Source organism: Lingula anatina, chromosome 1 (genome assembly GCF_051362555.1).
Source record: "Lingula anatina isolate TDL-2025a chromosome 1, LinAna3.0, whole genome shotgun sequence".
Lineage (NCBI taxonomy): Eukaryota > Metazoa > Brachiopoda > Lingulata > Lingulida > Lingulidae > Lingula > Lingula anatina.
The window spans coordinates 32,227,032-32,254,612 of record NC_141767.1 but is presented as its reverse complement, the minus strand read 5'-3'; the positions used below and the strand labels follow the sequence as shown (position 1 = coordinate 32,254,612).

Genomic DNA, 27,581 nt, shown 5'->3' with positions numbered 1-27,581 from the left:
AACCACCTGAGGTGACCATGATCTAGAGCATCGCAACTATTGTCACCAAAGTTAATAAGTAAGTCACAGAAGACCTTCACAGACAAAGAAAGATTGTCAACGAGAGCTGCAATTTTGGTGAATCCCACGGCAACACACCGAGGCATAACGCAAATTCCTCAACTCCGTTCAACACAACTTTCCTTAACTTCTCCGTCTGTAAGCACCATGCAGCTCAGTTGGGTCTCATAGACCTTTATCGTGATTGTCGTCACAGTACCACGTGACCCAGATCTGTTGCTTCATTTTTGCATATTGAGGTGAGGTTTACAAAAACGCTTTTTTTCTACTAATAGATTGTTTTTATAATTTTTAAATGGCGGGGATCGATTAAAACATACATCTAGTGTATAGATTGAGTGCTGTATCTTCAAAATTCGAGAAATGGATTTTTACATGAACATTGTCCTTTAAGTCTCACCACAGAGTGTGTGCAAAATGACATTTTGTTGCCTTAATGCTGTATACTAAGTGGCACATTTTTTTTTTTTTGCCACAGACTTTGGTGAAAATTGAATAATATTTCATTTGGACTTTGAGACTCAAGGTTATGAAAAATTGATACTGCAATACTCAATTACAGCAGTGTCAGCAGAAGACATTTAGATGTTTTTGACATCCTATTTTCGACTCGAACATATAATTCGATAAAAATAAATATGTATGACAAAATCTTGTATCTCATGCTGGCAGGATGTAAGAGTGTGTTAAAGTGTTGTGCGTCTAGGGAGGCTAGAAGCACAGCTCAAATTGAGCTATCCCCAATTGGAAGCGGGGTATGTATTGACTTCAAAAGATGCAAGCAGAAAGAAGTAGCGTAGATGTGTAAGCTGCAGGGGCATGGCTCTAAGGGGTAAACAGGCTTTGTCGCTATAAGGAGGTCCTTTCAACAGGCAAGGTACCAATTTAGAGTTGAATAGAGATTGGTTTTCATTCTATTTGGCTGTACATTAAGAAAACCAACAGGTATTAATTGTCAGCAATATGAAGTTATTTGTTTATGAAGTAACCTGTAGTAAAGAAATTTGAAACAACGTCTGACCTTATTGACTACACAGAAGGTAATGAAAATAGTTCCTTTAACATGTTGAATGTATACATTCACACCTTTAGGCTTTTAATAAACAGTTAAATGTCAGGTGGAAAAAGATAAAGAAAATAGTAGATTTTGCATAATGAATTTAATCCATTGGTTGAAATAAGATAGATTGAGTTTGTTTTCATTCATAGTGCAGAACAATCAATATTATTTTTTGGTTAAATAACATTTAATGGAGTATTTCATAGTTTTCTAACCTGGAGGGGAAGCAAATACTGTAAGTTTTGTATGATATTTGGAAAAATATTCAGTGGATGTCAGCCGGTATGAATTAAACACGTATTTCATGTTTCCTTCGCAAATTGGTACTTTTCAGCTGCCTTCGGTAATGAACCAGAAATCTATTCATTAGGAAGCTTTTCATCGTCCAGCATAGCTTTTTAATATCTACACACAGTCCTGTTTTTTTTTCCTGAAAATTCTCAGCACCTGGACTTCGTTCTGTAACTGGTAAGAATTTAATGCATATTGAAAAGGCGTAAAATGCAATGGACTAGTTGTCTGGACTGTTTTTTCGGATGGTATCATTAGCACCCACTAAGGATGAAGCTGAATTAATCAACATGATTGGTGAGATTTTAATGCCTGTCATTCACTGCTGTGCTGCATCAACATCTCGTCTTGGGCTTGTAATACCTGAAACAGGAATAGAACACTTTATCCATTTACTTAATTGAGGCAACAAGGCAGCAGTGACAGTACTGGATGGAAGTGGGTGGACTGGCCCAACACGGTGATCATACATCTTTCTAAACACTACTGGGATATGGTCAGATGTATAAGTTTTGTTTTCAGTTATTACATACCTTGACAAGTTTACCGGTGTACGTAGCGTATCATGCTACTAAACATCTCTCCTCCTACGTGTAGATATCTGTTGTACACAAAGTACTATAACACTTTTTGGTATGTAGGCAGAATGTGACAAATTGTTCAAGTGTACATTCTTTGAATAGAAGTACAACATTATAGTACTGAGAATATGTATACCCATGGTGCAAACCACACCTCAGAAGAAGCTCTCCCACTGGAGACTCAGTATGCCCACTTCCAGGAGCCGTGGACTTTTAGAGGGATGCTCATCAAGTTTTGCCAACACTGTATCATAGATTGCGTAGTTTCCTGCTTCTGTAAACAAGGTAGGTATTGTGATACTTCAGCATTGCCTTAATTTTTGACATACGTTTTTGGTTGATGCACGTGATTCTACAGTGATCAGCATGTCTATGTGTGTGTGTGTGTGTGTGTGTTGTGTTGTAAAGGCCTGAAAGTGAAGATATATTTTGCTCCTAGGTGTAAACTGTTAACTAAATGAAATATTCATATGCAATTTAAGTTGATTTCCCCATGCAGTCAGTGTGATTTACAATTACTTTTACAGAATAAGATTCATGACTTTTGATAGAACTTGATTTATCAGACATTGGGTTATCTTTATTGGCAGTTCGAGTTGCTTGTATAAAGTGCAAAGAGCTTTGTTAGCAATTTGTAGTGGGAGGGATCAGGCAATGCGATGCTATTTTTTCAGGGTGTATTATGCCAACTTTAAGTACTTTGAATTTAAGTGTAGCCATTCCAGTAGTTTTTGTAACATTTTGTACAAATGATAAGATGCCAATTTGATGACCTTTGCACACTCAAAAAGAAATGCAAGACTTAGTATAGATACAAGACATTTGAAAACAAAGCATAATAAATAAATAAAAAATATATTATATGCCTTTTTGAATTTAATAGTTATTAATTTTAAGGCATCTTGCAGAACTTGATATGTTTAAGCTGAACTAAGAGATTCTTTCATGGGTTTCAGCAGTCTTTTTTAGTATTTATTCAAGCAAATTGGCTCTCACCTATCTTGGCCTAGTTACCTATCTGCCTGCCTTATAAAAAGTTTTCATATTTTAACATGCACCATTAGTGCTATTGTGATCAGACTAACACAAACATTGTAATCTAGATGTTGAAGTCTTATTCTGCTGCATCTCTAATCATGCAGAATGTCAATTTGTCTAATCATTATCCTTGAACAAGACCCACTAATGGAAATTGATCTCTCATGCCATGTAATGCTGTTTGATGCTCAAAGACAATCATTTGCAATAGGCCTGCAAGTGTGAGAATGATGCAAAGTGGAAGAACTTTGATTGAAAAAGCAAAATGATGATAACTAAGTAATGATTTTTGTTTATCCAGAACTAGTGAGTTAACACTGCTGAGATGCTCTGGATATGACGGAAAGATTCAGAGAATGTATTTACGAGATTGTTCCAGGATCAGCACTTCCTATAAATTGTTTGAAGTTGACATAGGTCCATAAACAACATTAGGATAACATTTAACCATTGCAGTCCTCAGTGCCCTGACAATTTATAGCTTCATAAGAAAATGTCAAGGTGAATATTTACGCACCACTACTAGGTGAGGCTATTTGTGAAGAAGACAGTAGTGTGTTATCTTTTCATCTGCGTATTTTGGTAGATTTTGAAAAATACAAAAGATTATCTATATTAGATCTAAGGGAAATATTTTTCAGTGAGACATTGCCCTTTAAGGCAAATGGCAAATAAAAAAGAAAAATACCACAAACAATAGTCGTCCTTATGAACCCCTCCTACCCAAAATAAAGAGAATGTGGGGAACAGTTGTCCCTACCCTTGCAGCCGATCAGCATTTGTGGAATGAGTACCACTTGTAGCACAGAAATGGCTAAAATTGAGACAATGCATTTTTTTTTCAGTGTCATTCTCGAAAATCTACCACTTGATATTTATTGTCTCAAGTGATTCATGCAAGTTATGCCATAGCATTCATTAGAAAATGGACCAAGTTTCGGGGACAAAAACTGCTGTATAACTAAATCAGCAAGACTCGCTTTAAGTAAATGAGACATTGGCCACAAAGGGGAAAAAAAACATGTTCATGCACCAGCATATTAACTCAGTGTGAAATATATAAGTAAAAAGAGGTGGGGTTGGAAGCTATCAGTGTCAGTTTGTAGCATTTTGATTTTGCTGTATTAGAACCAACCAAAGCCTGTATCTTATATCATTAGCTGAATAAATATTATTATTATTATTATTATTATTACCACTATACCATGGTTATACCTGTTGCATGCCACTATGTACAGTTACATGCCTGTCGCATATATATATACCATTAGGCCACAGTTACATAATAAAACATCACCAAGCAACTCCATTGCATTGGCTACAGTACCGAACATCCGTGTGTGCGTGCGTGTGTGTGTGTGCGTGCGTGCGTGTGTGTGGGTATAGGGTGTGTGTGGGGTTGAGTTTCACAGCAAGACTTCTCACTTGAAAGGTATACTTTAACCTGTGCTATGATCTATTAACAAATGAAATTATCTTCCTGTGGGACCTACCTTGATCCCCATCCCAGACACGTGAAAACAGGCTTCAAAATGTTTGTCAGCAAGATTGACCAGAGACAACCTCAGACTAGTGAACCATTATTTGGGCTTGAGCTCAAATTAGCAAGTGCACTAAGTCAGATAGTCTTATTGCCTCTAGAGGAATCTGTGAGATATGAATATCTTGATTAAACCTGTTTGTTGATAGTTCATGCACACTTATGAGGATTTTATCTCATCAGACTGTCAGCTTTTAAATTGAACATCGTGTTATTAGCGCATACATATAAGTAAGACAGCATTTCTGCTCTTCTTGACCATAGTGTGATCCATGATGAACTTGTATATGATTGATATTTGAAAGATTATTATGACACAGCTTATATAATTTGCCTGGAATCAGACTCTAATGGTATTGGAGGTTAATAAGTGCATGGTGATTAGAACATACTAATGGGTTGCTGTTTTTTTTTTGAATAGAGAAGTCTCTGAATCATTTAGTGGTTTGGAGGTTGCCATGTGATGATTACTAGAAGTTACGTCTTCTGATTTATATTTTTGCCTGTACTATAGGAATAGATTTATTGTCATTCTTCAAAGCAATATATGACAGTACAAAAAATCAATATTTTCTTTGAAGTTTGATTTTGTTAACTTTTGTGTAGAATTTAAAAGATCTCAGAATTAATATTAGGGGAGGAATATTTGAACTGAATAAGAGAATTAAGAAAAACAGACATCCTGTTCAAATCTTTGGTTTCTGAAGCTTAATTACAGTGGGTTACCTTGTTGAAGACATTAGGTAATATGGATACAATGCTAATTAATATAATTAATAAACATTTTTCTCTTTGGGTCTATGGAAGCAACTAGAGTTAATTCAAAACGCAATTGGATGTCTTTCTACATAAAGTATAAAAAAATCTATTTCATGTGGAATATTATTGAATGGAATGCAGTGTTTCAGCACAGTCAGTATCAATGTCAGAAGAGCAGGGTTTCACCCTCCAAATTGTAATTACTGATGTTGTGTTGCCCTAGAAAAAAAATAATACCTCAATAAACTAATTACTTTGAGCACCATGGACAGGAAACAGAACATACATTACAGTGGTCTGGTTTAGGGATAATGATTATTGTGGAATTGCTTTTAAGATTTATTCTGTTCTGTTCTGTGCTCATCATCATTTATTTGGCTAAATTATATGGATTATTTCAAAGTTATATGGTTATAGATCATATCTCTGCAGCATGGCAATTGTTATATTGTAAGTACCATACTGAATGAATACATACCGGAATGAATACACATCTAAAACCTGAGAAGAGGTAAAAAAAAAAAAAAAAAAAAAAAACATTATTTTAAGATCAGTGGACTAGTCTGAAGTTCCAATCCTTAATGAATTTAAATTGTTGCAAGTAGTCAGTATTATTTTCAGGAAAATATGTACATTTTTTTTCTAAAAAAAAAAAAAGTTACAAGAGATATGGAATTTGATGGAAAAAGAGTCTGGTCCTCATTGTTTACCTGCAAGCTATTGAAAAGTGAGCCCCTGGCATAATGTTTCTGTGAGGAGTAAGTGTTAACAGCCATACTCTGCTTTCATGTAGGGATTTCCTGTAATTGTGAAATACAAGCAAAAGAAAGATGAAAGGTTAAGTACAAATGGCGTACTTCTGATGTGCCATTAAAAGAATGATATGTAGTGTTTGGAGGGTACAAGGTGTGAGTAAATATGTTCGGAGGATTGATCTGGAGATTTTTTACTTCTTTAAACTGTACTCGTGAGCTCTGTGGGAACTGGGCACAGATGTTTTTGCTGAGTCTCTTTACTTAAGATGTGTTATAATGATGTAATTTACCCCAAGTTCCTTCTCAAGGTCAGGCCACTGATTTGATTTATTTTTGAGTTTGTGGTTATTTATTAGGACAAAATGGACTTGTAATGGTGTAATGAGTTGGTGTTGTTTTAATTTAAATGTCGTTTTAAACTTATCAGAATCATGTAAACTAGATGGTTCTTTACCTATCCATTTGGCTATACTGAATTCTTTTTGAAATACCAAATTTTATTGAATAGATTGATAACTTGGTTACAGTAGGAATATAAATGCTAACAGGAAATGAAATGATTTGATTTTGTTGTGGTAGGACACCTGTGGCCTGCCTAAATTACAGAAACAGAAAATTGAATTTTTGCAAAGTTATAGTCAAAGGACATGGCTTAATCCTTTACTCTGTCTCAGTTCTATACATACATATGTATATACATGTATATATATTTATATCTTAAATGTCAACAAACCATGGCATTTCCTTCTATGAATATAATAATGGTACATGAACAAATAAAATAAGGACATTAATTAATATGTGCTCAATCAATCAGTAAGAAACAAAAAGAAACAAAGAGAAATGGATATAAAATGCATTTCGCAATTTCAACTTTATTTTCTAAACCAAAGACTGCAATAAACAGTGATTTTCATTTTTATGTTCTTTAATAGTGACTGATCAAGAGTTTTCTTGGATAGCATCTTTTGCTATAAAATACATAAGCAGAGTCCAGACTTCACAACTGGAATATACACTCTTCAAAGTTTCTGCTATAAATCAATGCTCTATCCAATGTTCTGTCTGAATGTGTGATGGAAATTTGAGATAACACTATAACACAGAGAGAATTTTTCCACAATTTAAATTGATTAGGTCTGATGGATACGTTTGTAACTTTTTTTGCATTGATACATCAAGCAGTTGTATGGTACAAGTTTTGGCATGTTTTATGTTTTATGACTTTCAGAAAGATGACATCAAACTATGATAAAACTTGAAAGTTTAAGTCTTGTGTATTGCTGTTGTTGTGCACGAGTGCCTGGCTGCTGGGAGCAACCTACAGATTGTGCTGGGGTGTGCACTGCGTTCTCAGCATTGTGTTCTGCTGCACACGTGGAATTTATTTGGTTGTGAAGTCAGTGGTAGCTGGTTGTTTTGATTGTCTTTCCATTGTGTTTCCATTGTATGTGCTGCTAATGTTAACTGTTTTTTGAGTTACTCTGGTAATTTGCTGAATATCTTGTTTATAAAATGCATTTACAAGTGGATTTTTGGATATTTTTTGAACAATTTATTTCGATTACAATATTTGTTTGATATTTTTAATCAGGTGCTATATGATCTAATTAGTGGACGTAAATTTAGAGATTTTGAACTAGGAGGAATATGTAAACTGAAGTACTTATGCTGTAGTTTTTGTTCAAGTGCAAGTTATTAATAACTGGGCAGAGATCCTGCATTTCCAGTTGGACAAATACTGCAATCTCTAGTGCAATCCAATAACACCAGTGCCTGTAGGCATAGCTGTATAGACGCACTGTTGTTGAGTCTTGAAGTGAAACCATACATGAAATGCAACCATTAGTCAAAAATGTTACCATGTTGAAACACTGAAATTAGAATAATCACACGTACATGCACAAATATGAGTCAGTCCTGAAATGTGATTTAGAAAAAAATTGGCACGTTGTTTTATAAAGGTCAGTGGATTTGGAAAAGGAAAGATGTGTCAATGTTGTTTTCCAGTCATTCATTTTTTACTGAGTTTCATGTGTGGGTTAACTTATTATTTGTCGCTTATCTGGTCATCAAATAGTCATGACCAAGTAACTGTAGGTACGGCTAATTTATTATATCCTTATCAGGTAGGTATTCATTTGGATAATGAAAAAATTTCATGCATGGCATATACACAGGAAATTGTATTTTATCCATTTCTGGTGATCATGTTTGTAGCATGCTCTTTTAGTCTGCCAAGCACTTTTTAAAACATAATTATAATATGAGACAGAAGCAGGCAGTTTATGTAGCTGAACATTGCAGAAAACATAATTTTGGCTGGTAGCACAATCAAATAAGTGATTTGTTTACATCACTTAAAGTTGTACAGACGTTGCTTTAAGTGCCATCTAAGCAATTTACTTGACACAGCTGCCCATCTGTAACACTAATTATGTTTGATCAGACCATCAGACTCTGTCAGGACATTATAGATTTTATAGCTATCTTGAGGGCAATGGAAAGCAAAATGAGGGTAATAAATTTTTTATAATGAATTATTATTTCATCACAGATATGTCTTAATCCAAAAAGGAAGGAGAAGTTGTTTTGTCACAATTGAGTTTATATTATATTTAGTTGTGACTGAGGATTAATGTTAAATAATTGAAATAATATGGCATAAAGTGCATGTCTGTACTGTATGTTTCATGCCCCAAAAATATAGATAAAATATAATTATTCAGTTTTTTCCCTTCTCCTTTGACTTTGATATATGGCTTTATTCCAGAATATCACCAATCTGTGTGAATTTATCCATCTTTCATAGTCATGATACATAGGTGCCCCTTTCCATCTTACAGGAGCGTGTTATGCGAACAAAGAACAGTGATACTGGTTCAGAACCGTACCAACGTACACACAGGAAATGATAACTGATTCTGCCTTGCACTTTATTTGCTAACTTTGTAATAATCATGTTTAGGAAACCCTTACTGCATGTGTCTGTGGAGGTAAAATTAGCAAATATTTTCACTTCCATTTTTTTTCCTCACAAATTCCAAGTTTAATTGTGTATCATGAAAGAGCATTTCTAAAATTGGTGCTGGCATTGCTGTTGGAAAGTTAATTGAGATATCAGGTGCTGAAGAAATTACTTGTCATCCCCAAAGAGTGCCATGCTGATATTTGCTGATGAAAAGAGTCCTGAAGGACTGATCTTACAAGAAGTGCAACCACCTTTTTCTAATGAAAATGATAAACATTGCCCAAGTTGCAAGTATATATATATTTTGGTCCCTAAATAATATTGCTTTTTAGAAATAGTTTAGAATGTTTGTGCAAGCAATGAATAGGATGAGGAGTGTATAGAATACACATTGAAGCTCATTTGAGAAAAGCTGAATACTTAAGTAAATTTATATCTGATTTTATTTTAGTTGGAAGGCTTTTTTTCAATTACAATATGCATATAAAACAATACCTGGTTGCATGCTTGACGTAATTTGTGGCAAAGTTATGTGATAATCTTTAGTGCTACAACAATCATGCCTTGAAGTATTTAGTAATTTGCCAGGCTGTCTAATGTCCCAAATTAAGGTGTATGTATTTTTATTGATGAAATAAAGGGCGTAACATCAGCTAGTTGTTGGTTGTAATAGATCCCAAGGCTGACACTTTAAACTATAGGATAATTGCACTTGTATTTCACTTACATGCTTGCCTGTATTTTCATATGTTTGGTGCATTCATCCTATTGTTAGAAGCACCAGCTGTGGGATAAGTCAGTTACAACTACTTGCCTTTCACTGAATGTGATAGCAATGGTACTGATTGAGCGAGGATGTAGCTTATTTGCATTCTAGGGATTAATTTTCAAAGAAACACAAAAATCCATTTCCTAGATAGTCGGTTCCACAGGATCTCAGATGGGAAAACAGGCTCTCTATTGTAATTTAAACCATTTTAGCCTTTTCAACTTTTTTGTTATCAAGAAAAAGTGAGGATTATTTGACAAAGGGCCAATAAACTTTTGAATCTTTCAAACAAAGCATGCATGTTTTCTTGCATTATTAAGTCCAGTTGATTCTTGTTTGCAGAATTTTAAGCAATGGTGTTCACTGGCGCAGAAGCTGCCTTTGTGATGGTGACCATCTGAACTAGTGAAGTATCCACACTCGTTTTCAATAACTGAGACAATGGTACTGATTGACTTTATTTGCCCAAGGAAAATACTTGTGTGATGAAAATATAAAAAGAGGTATTCCAGTACATAGGCTTAAGGCTGATGATAGCACACCATGTACAATTTAATTACTGATTAATTAGTCCCCCCACCTTTGGCAATTATGTCCATCGAAGACAAATAAAAATACATTATTTAAGTGGCAGGGTGCCCCATGGGAAATCTGCAGACTCACTAGCAGTGGCCAGAGGTGCCAGATTAGTTTAAATCACCCAGATGTACAATGTACAATACTTTAGTCTCAGGACAGTGACACAACAGGAATTCCCCCCAAATTGAGCCAAGGCAAGTGGACTCCAGCTCCTCACACTGCCCTTCTTCTTGCTCACTGTTGGGCCAAGTTACTAGTTGATCTTATCTTCATGTCGAACAAACTGGTATATTGAATCATCTAATGGTTCAAAGTGGGATCTGTTGTTTATTGATTGGGAGCCAGGAGCCTTTTTAGCGGGGATTGGGCAGTAACCAAAGCTGACCAATTTTTAGAAGCAAGTTGTTGATTAAGAGTAGAAAGGCACCCCAAGAATAACTTTTGTTATCAGAAGCATATTGCGGCAAATTTATTCACCAGAAGAAGCAATACTGAGAGTTAAAAAAAGGGCAGTGGATGGACAGAGGAATGTAAAAGCAGCATTTAGCTCGGATCAGTTGTACAAACTTATGCAGAACAGTGTCTGAAGACCTACAGCAGCAGAAATGTCAGTGGTGAACGTGGTATCCAGCATAACATCAAGACTTTCAAAAAGGTCCAAGAAAAAAGGTATTGGAAATAATTTTTCTTATTACATTTTTTTTTGTTCGACAGCTTTTTGCATCGGTTATACCTTTTCCTTGTTGCAGAATTAATTGGAGTCGTGACAATGTTGTGAATCATGTGAGTTTATCCTAAACGTCTTTTCTCAGAACTCTTGATAGTTATGTTATATTGCATTGAGAAAAAATAAAGACCGTGTGATATTTCTTGGGGTGAAGAGTACACTATAGGTAGTAATACTGACCATGTTCTTGTTGGTATGCCATGTGGCAATACATTTTAGAAGGAAGGCTCAGTTATGATATAGAAATTGCCTCTCATCATCTAGTTATTTTTTGGCATAGTTAGGAACCCTGGCTGTTTACTCACCTTGGTGGGGAAGTCTGATCTCTGAGAAATTTTCAAAAATTTTTTTTGAGAGATGAAGATCTGATAAATCATGTTGACCTTGGAACAAGTATTTTATTGTTTTCGCTTCTAATCATTGCATGGCCAACGGAGAATAACAAACCCATAAATTTGCTGTAATTCCTAGATTTATAGGCATGGATTTTCTGATTAATCTTAGTAATTGTGTTCATGTATCTTATGTCGAAATCCTTTAGCTTAACCAGCAGAGCAATGGGGATGTATTTCCAGGAATATTCATTAAGGACACGTTTTACGAACTAGAGTTTCAAAAAAAACTGAGCACATGTGTTAACCTGGACACAGAAAGCCAGAGAACATATTAGTTTATGTGCTAGTTTGGACATTGTTATGCATACTTACGTAATGTAGATTGACAAGGTTATCTGTACAAAAAACTGTTCCTTTGGCACCTGTTAATGTCACGGCCTGACTGAAATGATGTGGAAATTCAGAGAGATCACTAAAGAGTACAGGAACTTACATGTGTATCTCTGAATAGTATCTGGCTGCTACAGTTTTGGTTGAATACTGATCTTTGTGTTACTCTTTTTTTTTTAATGCCACTGATTGTGGAAGTTTCAACCAACCAGAGGTCAGTCAGGAATTTAGAGATGCAGAGAAATTGAAAGTGGATGCAGGGAGTTTTGAGTGATTTGCACTAATTGATTTTTACTTGCCATCAGCTATCTACTTAAGCTAGGGTCAGCCCCTGGACAGAGGTGAATGAGACTTTCTTGTTCACTGATATTAATTTTTGGACTCAAGTTAAAGAGGCGGAGCCTGACTAAAAATTACTCACGATGTCAATGATCGGGAATGTTGCGGTTCTAACTACAAAGGTGGCACAATTAACTAGTAATGTGTCCAGGAAAATTATGAAAAAAGGTGAGTTTAAAGTTTTCCAGTGGTGCTGATGTGATAAGGCATGCTGCAGCGCCAACTAACTTTCTTTGAACTTAAATGAAAATCATTACTTCCCCTCGAAGCAGTTCTTTTCTCCTTGAAGAACACCTTTCCCACCTGTTCTTTTTTTGGCAAACTCGTGGGGCATATTTTTTATCCCCATTGTGTGAGAGACTCGGTTACTTCACCTTGCAGAACAGGTACATGCCTGCTTTGTAACAATTGATAAGTTCTGTACTCATGGATTCAGAATCTTCTGTTTATTCGGGTGAGTTATTGTTATATTGCTATATTTTTGTTTTGTTTTACCTAAAAAAAAGATGATTCTATTTTTGTAGATGAGCAGCTGCTTGTTTTGGTTGTGTCAGTCGTACAGGTGAACAGTTTAACCTTATGGAATATGAAGCTCCCAGTTCTCTATGCCTTTCAATATGAGCATGGTTCTAAATATCATGTATGCATGCTTTTTGGTTGTCTATTAAATCACTCAGGGGTGATTGCTTGTTACATGTATAATATAGAGATATTTCAACTGTACCTGGAGGCCTAAATTTTTATTATTAAATGTCATATGTTTTTATCTTACATATCAATTTGGCTATATTGAATACATACAGATCAATTGGCATAGCTGTATTCAACACTTTTGAAATGTCTTAACTATGATAGTCTAGTTTGGTCCATCTGTGAGCTGATACCTAAAGATCAGAGAAACATGATTGGAGAATACCATGGGAAATCACCAACAACCTGCCTTTGTTCCAATGTGCAACAAGAAACATAGTATATAATATAATTTGAGACAAGGATTCTTCACCGAATTGAACAGTCTTATTTTGCTGGGTGAATTTCTACAATACAATTAGATACGGCACCCTTATATTTTTTATGTCAAAAGAAGAGAAAAAAAAACCCACAAAAACTTAATTTCCTGTAAATATCAAAATTGATAACATTGTTTCTTTCTTGTGGCATTCACTTCATTATTTAATGAGCTGTTCTACGTCATTACGGGCTGTCAGTAGATGATGAGCACACAGTTAAAGTGAAGAAAATGCAATGTTTGCTTTAAATTTTACTATTTTTTGAAAGTATTTTATCAGAAAAACTGATTACATACAATCAGAATATGTTTCACCAGTCATACTCCATAAAGTAAAAAGTCTTGATCATAGAGTTTCAAGTAGATGTACTATTTCTAAATCAAGTCCACCTATACAAACTTATTAACCCAGCTGCCATTACCAACTTAGTCACTTGGCCTTTGCCATTACTTACGTTAATATGCAATTATATAATGTGGAAGATTTGGGGAGCCAGATAAATGGTTCAATTATATGTTTTCCAATCAAGCAGACACTCCTCACTGGTGGTTGGAAATGATCAAGATCTATATTTGATCTTGATTTCTTACCTTCACTGGGGCATTGCACCTTTTTAATATCAGTTTCTTAGGTCAGAGATCAGGAGATCAGTGGAAGATAATTTCTGTTAATGTTACTTTTAACACATGCAATACATATTTGTTGTGATTCATAAGTAGCCTATAATTGTTCCCTTCTCCTCTTTCCACTTAAGTACATTCCTTCCTTCAGTGCTAAACATCTTTTGATTTTTTGTGATAAACACATTATACAAATTAATCAATAACATTGTTAATGGTTCCAAGGAAATGTATTTACTGATATTTTAAGGATATAGTAATTGCCTACATTTCGCTCTTTTCACAAGAGCAAAAATTGCTCCACAAATGATATTTCAAATATTACATATTCGACTGTTGCGTCTGTTCTTTTAGACCATTGAGACTGATGTATGCTTCAACTTATGTATGTAAGAGGCGAACCAATCAATGTCAGTGTTATCAATGTCAGTGTTGATCTTGAGAGCAAAACTTGATGGAATATATGAATATTCAATATAACTGTGTAGCAGCATTTGTTTTGCACAATAAGCAGTTGAATGCCATTCACAGTTTTTTTATCTATTTGTACAGATGCAAATTCTATTGGTGTTTGTCTTTATGCAGTTTAAAAGTCATCAGTAAAGGAAGTTTGTCGGATGTGATTGAGAAAATCACTTATTGAAGCTTTTCAATGTACTTCAGCTTTACTCCAATATGATATGAGTGTTATTTTAATGATTATGGATGAATATATTGAAATTCTTTACATAGTGTAGTTTACCACACATACAACAAAAAAAAAAGACCTGTTGTCTATGATTTTGATGAGAAACAAGAAATGATCCACATTTTTTTTCTGATTCTTTAATTCTCCACTAGGGAGCAGCACTGCCTGTTTTTCAGCCTTCGAGTTCAGATTCTGTGTAGATCAACTGCTTGGTTCTAGTTTGTAGTTTTTCTTCTACTTGACATTGAAAACATGTCACTATTTTAGTTATTCAAAAATTTGGTAAATAGTGAAGGCCTGAATCAGGATCATTTTAGTTGGTAATGGGATCTGGAACCTTTAAAATTTTATTTATTTATTTAATCTGTTTTATGCAATATTTTGTTACATAGAACACAGATGCAAATCAACTGTTTTAGTTGATCAACTGTTATTAGTTTCTAAATGCCACAATATGACATACGGAAGCAGGTATATGTAAAGAAAATGTATCTCTTCATTCTAATCTATTCATGGCATTCATCTATAATAAAACTAACATAGTTCATTAATATCTCATGATATTGTGAATGGACAACCAGTCTCAGCACGTAGTGTATACTTGAAGCAAACCCTTCTTGTTACATTGATTTACATTCTTTTAAGAACAATTTTGGTAGGTAAACTTAAAGAATTGATCAAGTGCATCAAATGCTAACTTTGGTGATTAGTTATTTTTGAATTATTGATGCTGAGGTTGTCTCCTTGAGCACAGCTGGGCGGTCTTATTGTAAAGTTGATGCGGCTCTCATGAAAAATGTACTTTTTCAGTCATTAGTTTAGGCAGTGTAGATTCCTAATTGGGCCTACACTAGAATATAGTATTTTAGCCTAATGCTAAAGAAAGATTGACAGAAAAAATGTTTTGTTTAAGGCATTTTTTTTGTTTAAGTGTATTGATTAAGTGTAAAAGGTATTTTCTTCACAAAACAAAAATTCCTAGAACAGTAGCCAGTGGTTTGTTTAGAATTAAAATCAAAGATTTCACTTTGTAAATATTTTTGACTTTGACTCAAGATTTTTTCTGGGATCTCCAATGCTTCTTTTATTTTCCCTCACAAAGGTATTATAAAAGACACAAAAGGATCAATATACCATTGTTTTAAGTAAATGTCAGATTTGCTTCATAAAACTTAATTTGTCTAATGAATAGTGTTTTGACTTTTGAAATTTGGCTCAAATAATACCTGAGATAGCTTGGCAAGAAACTGAAGAAATGATGATTTTTAGATTGATGCTTTATAGTAATAATAATAATAATAATATTAAAGCTAATCATTAATCTTTTTATTTATTTATTTATTATTATTATTTTTTTGATAAGTGAAGTACAAGTATTAGATCAGTGGTATATGTGCAAGGAAATTCATAGGCTGCTATTTATTTCTCCTTTATTAAACTAACTGTTACAAGTTCATCCTAAAGTCATGCCCCAAGACCTGTGGGGATGCAGTTTTGCAGAAGACAACTGTTAGTGTCACACTTAATAATCTGTATTACAATTCTCACTACACGAACCCATTATTATTGATCAGTGTATATGTAGTTGATTGTAGTTCACCTTATGTATCTCATCCTGAAACTCTTAATTGTGGCTGAAATGTGACCTTTCCTCCTGGGTGACTGATCAGGCAAAGTTACAATGGTTTAAATGTGACCCTTGTTTACCTCTTTAACTCTTGGACATGTGCATTATTCATAGTGCCTGGAATAAAGGTATTAGTGCGTGGACCCATGTGGGATCTGCTTGCAGGAGCAGTGCACTATGCTTTTCTATAGTTTTGCAATGCAAAGGTGTTCAAAGTTCTTTCAGCCCAGGATTTATGTTTGTTAGTGTACCAGCGTGTATCTGAATGAAGAGTTATATAATTCACTATCACTGCCCAGAGTGATTATTTACAGAGTTTATATTAAGGGTCAATATTTGTGTGGTCATTGTGGTGAAATTTCTAAACATCATTGTTGTCGGCCCAGAAGGCAGTATACTGAATGATTGAGTTTTGATCAAACTTTGCTGGAGGTTTTGGACTTGGTGATGCATTAGCTGGGTGCCTCATGCTTGCTCAGAAGCTTGCTTGTGTTGTCTGAAACCACAGCTATAGGGTTTGTAGATAGAGGAGTTTTCTGGTGCTTGAATGGAAGTCATTAAGTGAAAGATCGAAGAATACACATACTAAGGATACATGCTTTAATGCATGGCTTCAATTGAACTCTCCTAGATTAAGGAATGGTGAAGTGTCCCGACTTGCTGAATCTTCATATACTGATTTCAGCTGTGTACAGTGTGACACCAAATCCCTGGTATTTACTGAAGTTCTTCTGGTTAATTGGATTGACTTATCAGTTACTACCAACTGAAATCTCCAATCAAAGTCAACTTGGTAACCACTGATGATATATTTTTATACCAGTCTACTAGTACAGGCAGGCACAGTGCTGGTAGACTGATCTTTCTGCATGAAAATGGTTAATCTGGATGAGTAGAGAAAACTGCTGGTTGGTTTGTGTTTTTGTGGAATTAAGTGTATTACCGGGCCAATTGCTGGCCATAGCTATTTTTGATGGACACAACTCAACAGGCATCAGCTGGACCAGGCTATCTGACTTCACATTAACACTATGATACCAGCATCATCTACCTAAGATCTCACTAAATGTAGCAGTTACCTGGAAAGTGGAGAAAGAACTTCAATTATATATGGCATAACCTACATTCTTTCTCTCTAGACAACTGGCATAAATGTACTGAGAGTTTTGGTCCCAGACTGTGCTAGTCAACTTCTTCACAGCTAGGATTGTGTTGCTGATTTTTTTAGAACATCGATGCAAGTGCACCAGCAGACTACAGATCAGGCAAGAAACAGATCGGAGATGACAGAGAGTTGGGTTGGGTGATGTACAAAAAAACTCACTAAATATGTCAATAGAATGTACTTTTTACTAGGCCTCCGTTCATTCAGTGTAAAGTAAGACGGAAAGTTAGCTGATTTAGTGTTGGACGGACAGGAAAAAGTGATCTCCTCAGTCATTACTGGGCTTGTAGGGTCAGGCTCTAAATAGAAACCAGAAAACAACTTGGGAACACAACAAATCAGGAAAGATGGCGATGATTGGGAATGTGGCGAGCATGGCCTACAGATGGGGGCGTAGGATGTCGCGTCGGATGTCCCGTAGGAACCTGGTGCCAGTTGACCCCCAGAAGGAAGAAGGTAAAAAAGAAGGTGGGATCCCTTAGGCGTCATTAGATGTTGTTGCACATTAGAAACATATGTTGCAGTAGGTAGCACATACTATATTAACCTTTTGACAGAGAAATGTAAATAATCTGGTGGTAGATGATGTTTAATTAATTGTTGTGAGCACCTAGTGCATCATTTGATTTTGAATCTTTCAACATATTGATCCAATCCGTTTATGTTACATCTACTTTGCCCCTTTTATTTGTAAAATAGTGTTTGTTTGCATGAAAAGAAAAAAAAAATCAATTTGACATTTGAGCTCTTATCTTAAATTTTGATGATGTCTGAAATGAACTCTGAGGTCAAATCGCATGTTCAGATTTTACTGAATACAATGTAAATAGGAAATGTATTGACAGAACAGATTCCATGCAGATACTTCTGAATGATTAAATCATTTTATGAACATTTGCCTTGTAAGCAGCTTTAAAAACATATACAGTAAGGTACTTTTAAAGATGACACCCTTGAGCTTAGAAAATGATGCCCTGGATGAGTATTGAACAGAGTTGTTACAGAGCCTAATTAAGCTGCTGTTGTCATTAATTGTGAGGCAACTGAGTTGAAGTTGGCAAAAACCACTGTACATTTATAGTGTGAGGATACATTTGATTATTAGTACCACCAGCGTGTACGCTGGCGGTACTCATGGTTTTAGTCCCGACCCGTCTCGTACGGCTCCGCCGGCTCCGCCGGCTCCGTTGGCTCCGTTGGCTCCGCAGGGTGTCGTGGGATACAAGTCACCGTTACCGCTTCTCCTCCTAGACCGCAAGGACCTGTGTCCCCATCTCTTGGATTTAGATCACATATAATCTCAACTTGAACCCCCTGATATTTTTGTCTCAGTCGGTGCTTTGGCCTGGGCGTGACACTCGTTGAAACGCACACTTGTCAAAATTTTGGAAAATTCAATGCTAAATATCTCCCAAACTGAAGGAATTATGGGAAAAATTACTACAGAAGTCTGACCGAAAGTCATATGTGGAGATTCCAAATATGCCCTGAGATTTGACTTTTGACCTTTATTTCAAGGTCAAACGGGCCAAAATTTTCTAAAAATGGGACTTTTCTGCAAAAATATATTTGTTTGTACCAATTTCAGAAATTACACATACTTAAGCTCTCATATTATGGTAAGGGATTACAATCAGGGACTCCTTTCATCTTTGAGAGTTTGGGGTCAATTGGTGCATTTTCATGGGAGAAGCAGCCATTACATATGAAACTGAAAACCCTCTCAAATTCTGGAACCATAAATGCCAGAGACCTTTTGAATTTTGCAATTGGTAGAACTTGTGAAGCACAATACTGGAGGTGGTGTCCATGTTTTTGTTTTCGATACGGTTTAGGTGTTGCGCTATATAAAAAAGTACAATGCATTATTCAGTGGTGAAAATAAATTTTGAATTACTCCAAAATTAGCAGAGATACGCCCATAGTTCCTATTGAACTTGAATAGGACTTCATATACTGGCAATGTAACTGTGACCTTGAAATTGACCTTTGGCCTACTTTTCACCATGAACTGAACTTTGCAACATTTAAGTCCCTTATATCTCCAAAACTGGCAAAGATACAACCATAGTTACTATTGAACTTGAATAGGAAGTCATAATTGCAATCTAACTGTGACACTGAAATTGACCTTTGACCTACTTTTTCACCAAGAACTGAACTTTTCAAATTTTCCATCCTTTATATCTCGAAAACTGGCAGAGATACACCCAAAGTTACTGTTGAACTTGAATAAAAAGTCATATACTGGCAATCTATCTATGACCTTGAAATTGAGCTTTGACCTACTTTTTATGATGAACTGCACCTTGCATGTTTTCTAGCTGGCATTTATATCTCCAAAATTGGCAAAGAAATTCCCATGGTTACTATTGAACTTGAATAGGAAGTCATATACTGTGATCTTGAAATTGACTTTTGACCTACTTTTTCACCAAGAACTGAACTTTGCATATTTTGTTGCCCCTCATATCTTTAAAAACTAGCAGAGATATGCCTATAGTGTTGCTCCCATACTGCAAATGCAACAATGATAACACATTTCAAGGAAAAACAATAGGTCTATTGTCTAAAAAATCACAGGAGTGATCAATGTTAGGAAAAAATCTGCATCATTGGACCATTTTTAGTTGTTTTTTTTTTTTGCCTTTTTTACATATTTTGAGAACTATTGTTGATTGCATTTTATAGAGCTTGTTAAGCACAAGACTGGAGGTGGTGTCCCTTTTTTTGGGGGTTTTCCATACGAATGCGCTTACTCCAGCTGGTGGTACAATATCCAGAGGCGGTATCGCCTCTCTGATCCTCTAGTTTAATTGCTGCTTTTTACGTAATGCTTGACAATCCTTAGATGTCTGTTATGGAACTGTTAAGACAGGAAATATATATTGTGGAACTCTTTGGTAAGGCCCATACATGCAGCTATAATGGTCAATTTATTTTGTTTTGCTTACTTTATGCAACCTGTCATTGCCTTTTGGGACTATGCCTTGTTAATATATTTTTTGAATGTACAGTAAGGTATTTTGATAGAGACTTGATTAAATATGTATTATGTCATAGGTACGAGCACATTATAGAATATTGACTAATAAGTATTTTCCAGAGAGATTCAAACCTCCCATTTTATTGTAGAATGTCCTTCAGCAAGCACTTCTGTGATAGTTCTGATTCTACATTGCAGCCATAAAAATAAACCCATGTTTACCCTCATTGCATGCTAAGTGGTTTTTGATTGCATACAGAGATAGATGCTTACAGGAGACAAAATTTGAACCCGCATTGAAGTTATCATTATCAGGTTATACAACTGTATCAAATACAGTTGCATTACTTTCATTATAACTCAATTTTTTAAGTGTAAAACACTGAAGTTTTAGGTAGGGTAGAGGACCAAACCTATGGAGATTCACGTAATGTGATGGTAATTCTTTTTAGATGAGCTATTTTCTGTTCTGTGCTCTCCTGCCAAGTTGTACAAAGCATCCCTGGAGAGAAAAGTGACTATTTGATCTCACCAAAGCTATATGATCTCTGCCACTTCATTGCTCAATAGAAGGGATAGTGTTTACTTAAAATTGACCCCAAGTTTCATTGATCATTACCTTGTAAAAGTGAAGCACACAACTTAATTGTTTTTTCGTAAAAATGAATTAAAACTTTCACTTATTTCTGCGTATCAGTTTTCACTCTTTTTCTTTTTTATGTGAATGTGATAATGACTTACAAAATTTAGACAGTCTCTCTATCTGCACTTGATTTAACCAAGGAGTTATAACAACATGCATCTAATATCTAGTCTGCTCAAGCAAAGTTGATTATGAGAAGAAACTGATTACTAATTGATGTAATTTGTGTAGAGATAATTGCCCATGTTTTAGTCATTTTTGTGCTGTAGTACATGGTTCTGTGATCCCAGTGGATTAGTAAGGCAAGGTGCCTTGATGCAAATGACTAAATTGGCCATTTTGTAGTAGAGAAATTGCCGGTTATGGTTTTATTGATATGAAATTATTTTTGAACCCATGGCATTGTTTATTGATGCATGGAGATTTTATTACCTTTGATAGGCTGATGGTCTTAAGAAAGAGTGGAAAATGAAGTCAAAGGTGTGGTGAGATTTAAGGCAAATTTCACAATTTTCACCTGATATCATGAAGTAGGAAAACATAAGGACGAGGGCTGAGAAGGACCAACAGGCAACTATGATGCAGTATTTGAATAAAATTTCTGTGCATTTCATCCTCTGACCAGCCCATGGAAGATAAGGGAATGGAAGAGCTACATATATATGAAAATATGAAAAAAAATTGTTTTCTTTCAAAATATGGGGAGGGGACACTGAGAGGAAGTACCAAATATAGATAAGAATTAAAATATAAGTATATAAGTATATACTTAAAGGTACTAGAACAGCATTGATGAAATTGAAATCGTCCATTTTTAGCCTTATTCCTGTGATAAAAAAGAAATATTTTCAGTGAAGGGATTCTTAAATCATGTTGATTGCATTTCATTAAAAGCAAGTTAAATGTCACGTAGATTGAGTATACGTGTGTCAATGGCATAAGTTACATCTCTACCCTAGAAGTTTAAGTGTCTATTTATATTGGCACTATTGGCTTTTATATTTGTTATCTATTATTTAAAAGGTATCTATTCTAAATCTCATGCACTCACATGATTCATTGATAAAAACTGTAAAATACAAGGACCATGAAGATTTTCTGGCAGAAGGGGATGTGAGATTGAAGTTTATTTACTTTCAAAGATATATTTATAATTCAGAAAGAGGACAAGAAAAATGTAGGCAAAGAAGATGAGGTGCATTAACTTCAAGTAGAAATAAAATCAAAGCGGTTTTTACATAGATTTGAAAAATATTAAGGATCACCATGTGCCAGAGACACACAAGAAAATGTACACATACAGGAGTCTGATTATATTTTTACGGATGTGGTTGCAATATGATGCTTAACACACCTGGTCACTTTATTTGTAACGTTTATAAATACCTTGAACTCCTCCAGAGACCACTTGATAAGTCTAAGGCTGAGATGTATCATTGGAAGTGGCACTCTGCATGGGAGATGGATAAAAAGACAAATATGTGGTTGTGAGTTGGTGTTCAAGGTCACCTGTTAGTTGCTTTCACTTAAATTTTTTTTTTAGAGGGAAAACAGTGCAAAAAAGGAGTTAAACATATAACAAAAACAGTAATGTACGTACAACTAAAACCGAAAGTCCCTTTACACTAGGGGAACCGTTCACATGAAAAATCTATTTTCTAAAAATCAAAAATCTATTGTCGGTATCTTGTGATCACGGCCTGTGCCCTGAATTTTATTTAAGCAAATAGTTCCAAGTAATGAATGGGAGTAAGATATAAGTTGGTACAGAAATCCTTATTCTGTATAGGTAACACCAACTGTGCTATAATGGTAACGGTCTAACAGCTATTGATCTCTTATTATGACTGATTATTAAAGTGACTAATGATGACCCAGGCTGTAATCAACACACAATCCAAATAATATAATCCTCCAAATGTCGCTTCCAGTTTTGCCTGCATTTTTTGCAATCCTCCCTCTTCTATTGTACAGAAAGGGTGCGGATGGTGATGCTACGTGATCAGGCCTCGCAAGGCCTAGCTAGGCCATGGTTATGGGACTGTCAAGGGACTTTCTGTTTTAGCTGTATATAACAAAAACTATTTTTCAGAACCAAATTCACTGCCTGTAGTTATCTTAATGTCTATTGCAATTTAGTCACCATATACATGTAGTATTCATCTATGAATAAAGAAAAACATTTTTATTAAGCATTTTTATTATGGTTGCCACTTTCTGTACATACTGCAATTGAGATGCAATTTCTTTTCCAGCAGATAACTTCCATTACATGTTTAATTTTTGCTTACCTAATTCCCTATTTTGATATATGAGACATATACATACACATCACACCTGTTTCATTGTTTTCTATCAAAGTTTGCCGATAGGTAATGAATTATTGTGTCTGTAAGCAGGAAACTATATTGATAAGGCCGTACATCTGCTCATTCAAAAAAGAACATTGTGCATGCAAAAGATGTTCATAGATATAATATGTCATAGATGATTAGAATGGCGTACTAGATCAGCTTTAGATTTCCACAGACAATCTCGTCAACACTGAAACTAATCCTTGTCCATTTCAAACCTCTACCCTTCACTGTACTTCACCTTACTGTACTAATGTGACCAATAAAAAAGGCTTTCTCATTCCTTATTTTGGATAAATGATGTCTATAACTGCATTCCCACAGATTTTAGATCGATCTATCCCCGTGGGGAGTCTCACTAGATTGGTGTCAGCTTAACTGCATGCTTAAATGTCTGTCCCGCCTACTAAAAGCTGTAAGGGGATAATTAACTATAGTGCACGTTCGGCTGACAGCAATTTAGTGTGAACCCCCAGGGAGTTAGGTCGATCCAGATGGATCGATCTAAATATGTGGGAATGCAGTCTATCGTACAGCTCAACAGCTCCTGCACTGAAAATGATCTAAACTGCAGATGAAACACTGGAATGGCTATAGTCTCAATAATATTTGATTTGCCTTCAGATAATTTTATATTTATTGGGCAATCCATCAAAATGTTTGAAGGGTGGATTATTTCTGCAAATGGTTTGCCAGGTACTAGGGTAGCATGAAATTAGATGGGATCGAAGTACAGTTCTAGAGGTGCGATTTCGAAAATATGGCTGAATACTAGTAGATAATTTCATCCCACTGTTACTAATAATGTCAAATAATCATGTATATAAAAACAACAGAAAGTCACTCCTTGGTGTCATTTACAATATGTTCTTTATAAATATATATATACATATTATACCACTGTTTGTTAGTAACATCAAACGTGTGTTTATGTGCAAAAACACCAGGAAGACACTGCTTGGTGCCATTTACAATATGCTCTTTATAAATATACATACATATACCACTGGGAACCCATTATACAGATGTTGCTTAAATAATTAAGTCATCATCCTGTAGACATGGGGTTTTATGGTGTGTTCACAGTTAAATTATCATACTCGGTAGTTGGTAGTAACTGGGTGGGGACTCTCGCTGAATGTAATCAAAATAACACATCTCCACGCCAGAGAGAGACCCAGAGAGTAGGTTTAAAGTGCCTAATACAATATTTTCATTGTGAACCCACCCTAAGACATTGGTTCCAGTGGTTCCTGCCAATATATGCCTCTATGTGAAACTTGTCATACTCAGGAAATGGATGAATAAGAGTTAACTGTTTCTGAAAGCGCTCTCAGATAACATTTAAGACTGCAAAGGATAGTGATTTAGAAGATTTTATCTATGAGACATTTATGCCTTAGTTTGAACTTTAATGTAAGCAGTGTAGATGGTTTGCTTCTGTAACAGTGTTAAGTATCTTCAAGTGGTTTTATTCCTAACTGACTTTTACTTAGTGAATAGTGTTTCAATAAGCTTCTATACACCAATTAACATCCAGTATATTTTACATGATAGTTCCTACCTGTGCTACCTTGTTGGTAAGGACAGGCAACACTGGATGTCGTGCACTGATGTACCAACATCAGGAGGGCGTGAACTGCAGGTGGAAGGTTATCTGTAAAGTCAGTCTGAGCTTGTGTTTGTACAAGTTATTGTTTTTGATAGGCATATTTCTTTTAAAACAGATAAAAATAATGATAATTATGGCTTTCTGTTTATCAAAAAACAACAAAAAAGAAGCATATTGATGCAGGCCAGTCTATGACTAAATATATACTTATTTGTGATTTTAATTGGTCAATAGAACAGTAAACCATAGCTGGCATTGAAGAGAGATGTGATAGGTTAAACCAGGAGTTAAAAGAATTCTCACCATGGCATTAAGTTGATGTTGCTCTGAATTAAGGGTGCAGTGCAGTTATTATAGTTACCATGATAGGGAAGCTAGCTGATACACATGATAATGATGTGCACCCACATCATAAGTGTAAGCTACAATGTCTCAACGTCATCATCATTAGCAGGTCATGTCTAAAAATGTAGTAGGATAACCATCTTGCATGCAAGGAGATTTCTCAACACAAATCTTGAATCCGGTCACTCACAGATGTAAATAAAATCCATGATTTTTCCAATTAGTGCTCCAGCCATGTCAAAACGCTGATCTCCAATCTGCGGTATAGGATGCCCAATCGTTTAACAGGCGGACCATATTGAACATGGCAGTTTACAAGCCTCTGGTGTCTGTTATTGCATGGAGTGCTATCATTTCCCAGTGATTAATTAACTTGGGAAATCCATGCTTTGTGGGCAATTTAATTAGGCTCACAAAACCTAATGATGTATGCATATTTCACAATTCAACTGCCAGGGGCTATTAGAATTGGTTGAAGTTGAATGGGGAGAGGAGATGTTTTGTGGTCCCTAAGAGATGGTTGGTATTCATAGGGCTCATTCCCAATGTATTACTATCAGACTGTGTAGATCGCTCCAACTCTGCAGGGACTCTTCCTGAATGCAATCAAATTAAAAGATAAACACGCCTCATATTGTTCCCAACATATGTTATAATTAGCAGTTATTCTGTATGTTACTCAATGCAAGGAAGGTAAATTATTGGTTACTTTGAAATGAAAATGAATTATTAATTTTGGCTGTTCAGGAAAAGAGAAAATATGCATTTAATGTGTTTACGATTTAGATAATAAAGGACCAAGCTCAAGACCTTAATTGTTTGAAAGTATATTCCTCATCAACTGTAAAAGCTTGAAGTGAAAGTGTGTGTGTATCATAAGTAAAAACTACCAGTGTTTCAACTAATTGCGTCACCAGTTTCGTACCATGTGACTGGAGATGGCGAGGTCTAATCAAAGTAGGAATGCTGAAAATTACTTGCCAGCCTGCTACGATGCTGAACAGACGAATATGCAATACTTATACAGATTTGACTAGTCTACAGCACAGTACCACATAAGGGTAAGCTATGATTCTGTTTGAGTAAATTGTCCCACCCATCTCTAAACCCTATCGGTGAAAATCTGTCTTCAGATTGTAAGGTGGTGGTAAATTATCCCCACCTTTTATGATTTAAGTAATTGATTTTCTGCATTGCTTTAACCTGAACATAATTTTCAGTAGTGGCAGTTCGCAAACCGAGGACAGGCATGCACATTATGTAGTAAAAAAAAAAAAAAAAAAAAAAAAAACAGTAAATCATAAAATGAACAAAAAATTTGGTTAAGAAATACTCATCCTTATCAATTGATGAATAACTATATTCAATCTACAAATTACCAAAATGTTAGGCCACAGGCTTAGGATTTTTATTTTTACTACATTGTTTAATCTTTTTCAAAATGATAAATGAGTATTTAACCTCACAATTTTTTTTTCTTTTTTTTTTTTTTTTGTAGCCATAAATAAAATACTGCATGCAGGTACAAGAAATGAAATATGCCTGGTTGCATGATTGATACACAGGTGTCTTCTCACTCACAGCACAGTAGGAGAAGAGAAATGTGTTTATACCAGCGTTTATCATATATGATTTAAAAGCATTGGAGCAAACATGTCTGATTCGCAAGTACAGGAAGCTGCAAGTATCCAAAATTTGTTCTTCAGTTGGTTGGGGAGGGTTTGCAGATGAATTTTCTCTCTTATTTATTATAACTTTTATGTCAGTATTTTAGGTGAACTGTATCCAATGAAAAGCCCTCAACAAGTTCTTAACAATTTTTTTTCATGTATTTCAAGTAAATTTTTTTACCCTGTTTTATATCAGTTTCCATTGAAAGAAATGGTAGTTAACCATTTTCCACATTTTCAGTGGTATGTACTTGGGCTATCTGAAGTGGTTGTGCTTGGTGACACTGGATTGCTTATGTTGTCACACCTATCACATCAAGTTTCTCGTACCTGCTAACACATTCATTAAGGGTTTTCTTGCTGTGTCCTAGATGTGTCACACACACACCATTTATGAATATGTAACTGATACTGCAAAGAGAGTCTGTGAAACCTGTAATAAGCATAAGTGTATACAGAAATGGCTTGCATTAAACAAATTGAATACATTTGTCTTTAAGATAGAATTGCCCTTTATATGTCTTTAACAAAGTTTGTTCACATGCAAGTTTTCTTTATAACTTTTTTTTTGCATTTTTGATGAAAGTCTGTCCCTTTTTTTCAAATGGAAGTATGATTTACATGGGGGTTGTACAATAGAAAGCAGAACTTACATCAAAAGGCCAAT

At 35.2% G+C, this 27,581-nt stretch overlaps 1 protein-coding gene and 1 long non-coding RNA gene across 22 annotated transcripts in view; one reads left to right on the top strand and one right to left on the bottom strand.

The window, feature by feature from the left end:
• Positions 1-27,581, top strand: part of LOC106160429 (Kv channel-interacting protein 4) — a 99,613-nt gene that overhangs the window by 12,019 nt on the left and 60,013 nt on the right. For 9 of the 20 annotated variants that reach the window (XR_015333015.1, XM_013537039.3, XM_013537037.3 and 6 more), the window contains exon 1: positions 2,093-2,277. The exons of 2 other annotated variants lie outside the window; for them this stretch is intronic. Coding sequence is in view for 16 of the 18 variants with exons in the window: in XM_013537039.3 (XP_013392493.1) it covers positions 2,121-2,277 (157 nt within the window). In the remaining 2 variants the exon portion in view is untranslated. Of the gene's footprint in view, positions 1-2,092; positions 2,278-10,570; positions 11,073-11,781; positions 12,363-12,499; positions 12,649-16,551; positions 17,773-26,283; positions 26,306-27,581 lie in introns of those variants that run through there. 9 more of the 20 variants (XM_087010947.1, XM_087009570.1, XM_087013448.1 and 6 more) reach the window with 9 other exon arrangements.
• LOC106155233 (uncharacterized) lies at positions 1,202-4,731 on the bottom strand. Of its 2 annotated transcripts, none has more exons than XR_015330779.1 (3): positions 4,524-4,731; positions 1,945-2,266; positions 1,202-1,774 (listed from the first exon to the last, which is right to left on the bottom strand). It is a non-coding gene; the product is annotated as an uncharacterized LOC106155233 (long non-coding RNA). The 2 variants fall into 2 exon arrangements; XR_001237588.3 differs by having other exon boundaries at positions 2,147-2,266.